The sequence below is a fragment of the Diuraphis noxia genome, unplaced genomic scaffold (genome assembly GCF_037042655.1).
Source record: "Diuraphis noxia isolate RWA-SAM2 unplaced genomic scaffold, SU_Dnox_SAM2 contig0001, whole genome shotgun sequence".
NCBI lineage: Eukaryota > Metazoa > Arthropoda > Insecta > Hemiptera > Aphididae > Diuraphis > Diuraphis noxia.
Window position 1 is genome coordinate 8,186,279 of NW_028301711.1, and position 9,847 is coordinate 8,196,125.

At 32.7% G+C, this 9,847-nt stretch overlaps 1 protein-coding gene and 1 pseudogene across 1 annotated transcript; both read right to left on the bottom strand.

Annotated features, from left to right (window-relative positions):
- Positions 1 to 1,506: 1,506 nt before the first annotated feature.
- Positions 1,507 to 2,557, bottom strand: LOC149059407 (uncharacterized). The gene has a single exon (XM_089216516.1). The coding sequence runs from the start codon at positions 2,502 to 2,504 to the stop codon at positions 1,839 to 1,841; it is 666 nt and encodes a 221-aa protein (XP_089072642.1). The 5' UTR covers positions 2,505 to 2,557; the 3' UTR covers positions 1,507 to 1,838.
- Positions 2,558 to 2,994: 437 nt separating this feature from the next.
- On the bottom strand, positions 2,995 to 4,419 carry LOC149059408 (uncharacterized; annotated as a pseudogene).
- Between the last annotated feature and the right edge of the window lie 5,428 nt (positions 4,420 to 9,847).

Here is a 9,847-nt window from a genome sequence, read left to right on the forward strand (position 1 = left end):
AATAGTAGAATTATAATATGAATTGAAGTAATTAAACTTGGTAATACAATATATCAGTATAATATTACATGTATATTTTTTAAGAGATTGAAATTGAGTTTATTGTAGTGTTTTTATGTTTACTTAATACTTATTATTACTTCCATGTATGTAACAACATTGACATAAACAATTGACCCACTAAGCTCCTACTTAAACTCTTATCTATGAATTAAATGTATTGCAATATACATGAAAAATGTCTATCCGATCCGTGCATTCAAACTACTTATATTTTTATTTATTAAAATGCTGGTCGAATAATAAAACAATATATTTAAAAATGAAATGGTGTGTATTCTCATAACAGTGTGATATATCTATATTTACTGTACATCATAAGCGTGCGCAGGCCTCTTTTTCAGGATATGCAGAAGTCTGACAATAGCGCGCCCTGAAAGTTATTTTAGGCTCGTAAAATTATGATTAATATGTAGGTATTGTAGCGTCCCAGCATACAGGAGGACAAACGACTGGTGTTGAGGTAGATGGATTGGGTGTAATAAGTATAACAACTTAATTTGTGATTAATTTATTAGATATTTATTTGATTACTATGTAAATGGAACACTTTTACTGCACAAAATGATTTGGTTGTAAAATATTCTAAGTCCGAATAATTAAATTGGACTGGTGTCTGGCGTGAAGGTGCTTGTTCTGACTCTGGTGGCTCACGTCTGAATTGGGTCTAATCGGGGCTCTCCTATATAGTCCAGATAGTCCTACTCTCTGCATTTCCTCTCCTATCGATAAGATACGTATGTGTCCATGGCCGAGTCGTGCAAAAGCGTACGCGTGTATTATTTTAATATCGTAGCTTCCCACGCCCATGCGACCGGTCGGCCACATCCTGGTTATTCGCGACACGTAATCTCCATAACCCGACGACAATAATCATATCTCTAAATACGCCTGCCAAGACTACGATTTCATATTTAATATTTCGTATATTTAATTCCAATTATGGTAATATTTTGGAAAGGCTAGAAGTTTGGCCTTCGATATAACTATTGAGGTCCTACACAATATAATTGGTTGGCGAAATCATACGCCCCAGGGTCACTTATACATATCTACGTGTATATGCGTGTTTAGATGTCTCAGCGGGACGTCAGTACATAGCACCTCCCCCCTAAAAAAAAGGTTTCTGTCCTCAAGACAGAAATCTTTAAATAATATCTGTAACAGTTACTTTACATTTTTACATTTACAAGTTTTAGCTTGTGTACAAATTCAAATGTTATATGTCCCACAAGTTCTTACAATTTCATAGTTTTACATGCAATGATTAGAATGTATAAATATATCTATATGCTTATCGCATTTACAATAATTAGATTACAATAATAATAATGTTTTATATAATATGATATATTTTTGGTTAATAGTTATATTAATAATATATTTTTTTTTCCGTACTTATATAATAATAAAGATTGTGTTAGTAGTACATTTATATTCCATTAATTGTTTATTTATTTGATTAACTTAATTGTCCTATAATACTAATAATAATATTTTCCCATAACCATAGTTTACATTATTTTTTTTCATTTTTTTTTTTTTTTATAACAATATTAATAAAGTTCCTCTAACTAACTTATCCCTTTAATTTAATTCCCTTAACCATACATTCTATACGTTCTAAGTGTATATATATATATTCTAGTTTATAGGTACTATCCGGTTTTTCCGGTGTTCTTTATCTATTCCAACCTATGGACATATCCGTTACGACTCTTTTGCATAGGTCTCAAGTCGTAGCGGTCCATCCATAGTTTTCTATTTTCTACCTATAGTTATCTAAAATGTTTAATTAAATTATCATACCCCATTTTTCTTATCACGTGGTCAAATATACATTTTGTAAATTGTACATCCGTCCGAGGATCGTGGGCATGTGTTATATTATGTGTCTTTTTACAAACTGCATCATGCGTTTCTTGGAGGTTCAGCAATCTCCCTATTTTATCGAACTTTCCGATATCGGTTTCGAATATTATCTCTTTATTTGCTAGTTTTTCTAACCTTATGCTGAAATTTTGGTCGAACCTCGTGTCGTAACAAGTAATGTTAAGAATCGGAACCTGGTTTATTTTTAATTTATGTAATACTCTTACATCCGAATGTCCGTTCCATAGTACGATTATATTAATTTTATCTCCATGTGCTAAATATTCCTCTATATATTCCTTATCTAAATTATTTAATTCTGTGTTTAAACTTAACTCTAACTGTCCTAAACAAGTATCTCTCAACACTTCTTTACATCTAAAAATACGTTTAATTTCTTTTCTTACTACCACAACCTCTCGGTCCAATATAGGTCTGACCTCCGTGTTGGCTGGTAGTACTAACGGTCTTCCCTCCAATTTCCTTATTTTGTATCTGTCCAAACTATTGGATATGGCCCCGGATATCAGAACCATATCAGTCTTATTTATCATCGAAAATTCAAAATCCATGATGACAAACTTGTGTGTTTCCTTTCTGTTGATTAATTTAATAGGTCATTATTTTTAATATGTATAGTTTTTAATCTATTTTTACCCCCTATTCTATACTATACTTTATTATATTATACTTATATCTTATTTACGAATTATACTTAATTATTATTTTTTTATAATTTTATTACTTTCTAATATTAATTATTTTACATTTCCCTTACAGTAATTTAATCTTTTATTCTTGGTGGAGATAAGGACAACCTGTCCGGTGTATCCCCCAGTAGTGGACTTTTAGGTCTTTCTTCCGCAATTATCGGTGTATCAACATAAAATGTACTTCGACTTGTTGGTATAGGGTGTGGAGTTATATTATATCGTGGTTTAATCGGTTCCCAAGTGTTTAATCTACACTTATACGTTATATATATAAATAACAATAGTATTGTCGCAAAGGTCATCAATCCTATTATTATATATATCAAGTAATTATTATTTTCATTATCGGTCACATGTCCTGATTGCCTAAATATTTCGTCATCGATCATACTTTGTACATCGTCTAAAGAATGTGTTAAATCGTTTACGTTATCTAATTTATGTGAATCATGTCTGGTCTTTATATTAGGTAGATTCAAGTTTTTAATTTGCCTAGGAAGCGTTGCTACTAACTTCCCTTCCCCTACTCGTGGTATAAAGTTAACGTAGTATTTAGATTTAATATCTCTCGTTGGATTCAATATGATATCTTCGGCATATGCCCTACAGTCTTGATTTAGTTTGATTAACCCCTGATGTTTTAGCTTTACTATATATGGTTCTCTATTTCCTTGGCATGTTATTGTTAAGGTTTCCCCACTAGTTGTATAGATCCATGCATTTGCATATTTTAATTTATGAAATATATTTTTAGATAATATGATAATACCTGCCTCGCATGAGCTTGGTAGAGTATCCGGATTTTTAAATAACGTTATTTCACATGGTTGGTTTTCCGACTCATGTTGAATAGGTTGAAATTCTGGACAAATTGTAAAAACTTCGGTTTCCTTACATTGAAGTAATTGCGTTTCCGTAAACGTGGTGTATTGCCTACGATTTCTAGTAATACCGATGTATTGGAATTCTGGTTTTAGAATGATACTGTGTTTATAATCTATATTTCCGTTTAATTGTGTTTCTATCGGGTGTGGTATAGGTAAAATCCTGTATAATGTTAATTCTATTTCCGTGATCAAAGGTATTCTAATTAGAAAAACTATTTGATTACCGCTATAAAAAACTGCCATTTTAGTAATTTTGCTTAGTTCATATATCTCGCTCGGTTTTGTACCCATTGGTAAATTAAAATTGAGTGGTAAAACTAACTTAATTTCAGTTAGATGTTTTGCAAGTTCCCGTGGCGTTATAAGCGACGGATGAAGTACCCCCGTTCTCGCTGCGTTTATAATCGCACTGATCGTGGTGGTTTCGTATGCGTATTGTGTTAGTAATGCCGTGAAAATACTGTGTATTCTATTCGTGAGAATCAGAGTTTCTAGTGTGTGTGTATTGTTTGCTAATTCACTAATCTTTTTATATAACATCCCTTGTTTTTCTTCCAATTCCCCATATAATTTATTTATTTCGACGGCAGCCGTACTTACACCTATTATGGCTGATTTCACTACTGTCGTTTGATTTTTAAGTATATGGATCATATTCTCATTACTATGTTCTATCTGACCTATGTGTTCGGTTGTTTCCTTCGTACAGTCGTCATCGCATACTCCGAATAACGTTTTCATAGCCGATCCTATAAAGTTTACTAAACCTCGCTTAGTCCTATGACCTTTCGTAGTCGACTCCCCCTTGCTATCGGACACATATCTGCCTATAGATTCATACATTTGCTCTCGTTGTATAGAGATTTCTTGGAACATCGTTTTCAATATATTATCAAATCGTGAACAGATTTCATATTCCATCAGCTTATCCTTGCAATGGCTGGTCATTGACATAATTTCATTATATAGTTTATCATGCCTAGCATCGTAATTTTCTAATGGTACATATGTTACGAACTCCCACATAGCCCCTTCGATTCTAACTACCCCTCGATTTTCGCAAAACATTGTTGTTTGATTTTTAAATTCTTCGATGGTATACGGAAGTTGTCCTTGACTCATTGTCACTAGTGTTAACCTACGTAATAATATACTTATTAGTACATGTTAATATACATATACCTTATATTTAGTAACTTAATTAATTCCTATATTCCCGCCATTATTATTTATTTGTTTATTTACTTTATTACTTCTTTTTTTTTCTACTTAATCAATTACTTCCTATAGCGTACCTATTGTACATCTCTATCAATATTTACTAATTCTACTTCCTTTATTAATTTATTTATCTACGTGATTAACTTATAGTTTATTTCTTATATTATACTATCTTTCGTGTTACTTTCATATTTTATTCAGCATTCTGTTTGTCTCATTTCCTGACCTTCACTTAGCGTTTGTACCATATATCTGTACCTACTTTTATGTACACATCTATAATTACATTTAATAAAAAGTGCTAATAATATAGTCGTCATTAACAATGATCCTGTTAAAACATAGACCATGTAGTTTAAAAGATTTATATTCCCATTAGTTTTTGCCTTTTTATCGCTCTTTTCTTTCTCTGTATACACAGTTTCGAATATACTATTCGTGTTATTGATACCGTTGTCGTCCGTATTCAATTTATTAATTATTTCATCATCAGATGCGTCGTAAAATTTAGTATGCTTGTGACTGTTCTGTCCAGCGTCCGTGGTTCTTTGTGGTACCTTGATCATAAAACTTGGCGTATATTGCGTGGTCCCCCTCTTTACTCTAGTTGTGGGTGGATTATCGGTCGTAAGTTTAGTGGCATTATCCGTTCGTGTCGTCATAGTAGTGGTCGTCGCGTTGTCTTGCTTAACCAAACTCGTTCCATTAACTGGTCTCGTTGCTTCAGCTATTGATAATGTCGAATTGATGATTGATTCTGTCCTTGCTGTTTCATTCATATTATTCGTAGCGGTGGTAGAGTTCAGACTATCAGGTAGTGATCTCTTCTTCACTTCAGTTCCCCCTTGTGCCACTTCTGTTGCTTCAGTAGTCTGTATTTCCATTACCGGGTCCAAATCCAATATGTGGTGCATTAAGTAAAGGTTATTAGCAATAACGGTCGTATCCTCTTTACCATCTAAACTCATTATAACCAACACACACTTCTTTTCTAGCACCATCATTCTTGGGTGATCTCTTACTCCTACTTCCATGTCATCGCCACTTGACGTAGTACACTTAATTCGCAACTTGTTTAAGTTACATCTCCGTCCATACATATAAGGTATTAATATATCATTATGTTGAGTTTCCGTCACATTTTTGATAACTACGTTACCCGCCGTGTATTTATAATATATTTTAGTTTGCACACTTGACTCGTCCGGAATGTCTGAGTCCCCGTGGGCTGCCATTACGATCATTAATCTATAATAGTACATTTTCTTATTACTATTTTGGGTTTATACCTATTTATTTATGCAAATATCTTCTTCTTATGATTATTCCATTTCTTCACTTATTTACTACTTATATCTATATCTAATTTCGCTAATTGCGTACTACTCTATTATTACTTACGTCTATTACTTTTCTTTATACAATAGTTAATTATCTATTATTATTTTTTTTTTTTTTTATTTACTTTATACCATGGTCTCATAATATTTCTTTACATCGTTCTTATGCACGGTGACCCGCTGTCTACCTCGCGCTATTACCACGTTTTCACTATCTAGGACTTCTAGAATTTCATATGGTCCTTTCCATAACGCGCTCAATTTATTCTTTTGGGTTTTATCTTTAAGTAATATTAAATCTTTTATCCTTAAGTCCTCACTGTGAACCTTTTTATCATAATGATTTTTAGATTTTATTTTCTTTTGTATTAACCTTTCTCTCGCGATTTTATGCGACTCTTGCATTTTCTGTTTTAGATCGAATACATAATCGTCATAATTATACCTAGGTTCTGGATTACATTTTAATTTTACTGGTATATCTAAATCTCTTCCATATAACAACGCATACGGTTGGTAATTAGTTGCGGTGTGTTCTGTCGAGTTATATACGAATAGTGCGTAAGGTAGTAACTGATCCCAATTATTTAAATCTTTATCTACGTAATGTCTTAGATATTCGGCTAAAGTTCTATGTGACCTTTCTAAACTACCGTTGGTTTGTGGATGATAAGGACTTGTATTTATTTTGTTAATCTTTAGTAATTTACATACTTCGGAAAAGATTTTGCTAAGAAAATCAGTGCCCTGATCTGTTAAAATCGTTTGAGGTATTCCATGCACGCATACGAACTTAGTAACAAATTCTTTCGCTACCGTGTTCGCCGTGTGGTCATGTAACGGGACTCCCAACGAATATTTTGTCAAATCGTCTTGAAAAGTAAGTATGTACTTGAAACCTGACTCAGTTTCTATTAATGGTCCTACAATGTCCATAAATAATTTTTCGAATGGTTTAGAACTTGTCGTAGTGATTACCATGGGACTTCTATGATGTTTGTTAGTAGTTTTATTCGCTTGACATGAAGCACAACCTTTTATGTAATCTTTTACCTCCTGTTTTAAATTCGGCCAGTTAAATTGCCGTTTAATTTTTTTATATGTTCTATGTATTCCTGCGTGACCTCCTAGTAAAGAATCGTGAAATTGTTTAAAAATAACTAATTTTTCCTCCTTACTGTATTCTAATTTAGTACAGATTATTATCTCGATGTTTGTGTTACGAAATACATATCGTATCATAGATCGAACTTTTGCCCAATCTAAACCGTCTTTCCGCCCTAACTGGTTCATAGCTAACTTAGTTAATGAATGTTTTTCGCAGAAATATTTTAAATTCAATAATGCCAGATACATGTTTTCATACGTCGCTAATTGCTTTTGTTTACTTTTCGTTATCAAAAATATTATATATCTATCGTCCGTTTTAAATTTTACAACGCCCCCGATATCCTTATTCGATTTTAGTGTTTTATCCTTTCCGAATCTTTGTTTTAGTTCGTAATTTATTCCTGACCTAAAATTATAATACTTTTCTATTTCTGACACTATATTGTATTCATTCGGTGACTCTATTAGTTCACCGTGTACCTCTTTCACGTTTCTATTGGTTATTATCATAGTTTCCGATTTTTCAAGAAAGTTTGCGTAACTTTCATCTTTTATTTCTTTAATATTATACATCCGACTTAACGCGTCTACATTCGCGTTTTGTACACCTGGTTTATACCTAATTTCATATGTATATTGTTCCAATTCGATTCTCCACCTTGCTAATTTAGATAAAGGATCTTTTAAGTTAAACAACCAAGATAATGGTCGATGATCTGTAAGAATCGTGAACTTTCTACCGTAGAGATATGGTCTGAAATGTTTAACCCCAAATATAATTGCTAAACATTCTAATTCCGTTGTTGAATAATTCGCTTCCGACTGACTCAACGTCCTAGACGCGTATGATATAGGTAGATCGCTCCCTATCTTTCCTTGTGATAATATTGCTCCTAGCGCTTTCCCACTCGCGTCGGTCGTAAGTATAAATTCTTTCGTAAAATCTGGGTATTGCAAAATTGGTTCTGAACAAAGTAATGTTTTTAATTTATCAAACGCTTGTTGACAATCATCGTCCCAATCGAACTTTACATCTTTCTTTAACAACCTAGTCATCGGTCTAGCTATCGAACTATAATTTTCTATAAACTTCCGGTAATATCCACTAAGTCCTAGAAAACTTTTTATTTGTTTTACATTCTTTGGTATTGGAAAATCTAGAACTGCAGTAACTTTCTTTGGGTCTGGTTTAATTCCATGTTCCGAAATTATATGCCCTAGGAACAGGCATTCTCGTTTTAGAAATTCACATTTGTCTGGTTCTATTTTTAGATTATGTATACGTAATCTTTCGAATACGCTAATTAATTTATTGTTATGGTCACTTAAGTTTTTCGCGTATATTATTATGTCATCTAAATAAACTAAACACTTTACTCCAATTAGTCCTGATAAAACGTTTGCCATCATACGTGCGAACGTACTGGGTGCTGACGCCAATCCCATCACTAATCGCTTAAAATGGTAATGACCTTGACCTGTTGAAAAGGCCGTAAGCTCTCTAGAATCTTTTGCTAAAGGTACCTGATGGTATCCCGCTCGAAGGTCGAGTAGAGTGAAAAGCTGACATTGACCTAGTTGGTCTAGAATCTCTGTGATATTCGGTAAAGGGTGGAATTCGTTTAAGGTAACATTATTTAATGCCCTGAAATCTATAACTACTCGAAACTTCTCCTTCCCTGACGCGTCTGCCTTCTTTTTCACTAATAAGAGTGGTGCATTAAACGGACTCATACTCCGTTCTATGATATCGTTTTCTTCCATTTTCGCAAGTTCTGCCTCAATTATAGGTAACTGCGCATGCGGTAGCCTATATGGTTTTCGATGAACTGGGGCTTGGTCAACAGGTAATTTAATTACGTGTTCTGCCGCTGTTGTCATAGTTAAATAATCGTTCTCTAAATAAAATATGTCGGCATATTGCTCACAAATTTTTATTATCGTTTCGCGTTCTTCTGTATTTAAATGGTCACTCCTAATAAGACTTTTTATTTTATCTACGCGTGCATTATCATGAACTATATTTTTTATTTCGTGATTATCTGTATCCACGTCATATTCATATGATATTTTATTAATCTGCGCTAATTTCACTTCCTGTGCTACTTCTGATATGTTTAATACACTAACTGTAATCTTGCCATTTTTAACCGTATTATATATATTTGCGCAATACACATCCTCTGATAATTGTTGTTTATTTATTAAAATATTTTTATTTTCCATATCGGGATCTGCAATCGGTATGCAAACCACCGTTTCCGTTCGCGGTTTTAATGTGAAACATATTTTATTTTCGTTAAAGTCATTTTTATCTTTTATTGTTAATGTACTATTTGCGATATCGATTATTGCGTTATTTTCTATCAGAAATTTCTGTCCTAATATTCCGTCCTTATCGACCGGAAACTGTTTATCTACTACAAAAAAGTCAGTTTTAAATTCGTTTTTATCTATTATTAATGTAATTATTGTACGTCCAATTGTAGGAACTATTTTTTCGTTTATGCCTTTTAGATAAATTTTTTCATTTTCATTTATTATCGTGTTATTAGCTAATTTATTTATTTTTATTAAATTTAAATCGCTACCCGTGTCTAATAGTAGTTGAACGTTTTCTGTATTAAAACTAGGTGATTGTAAC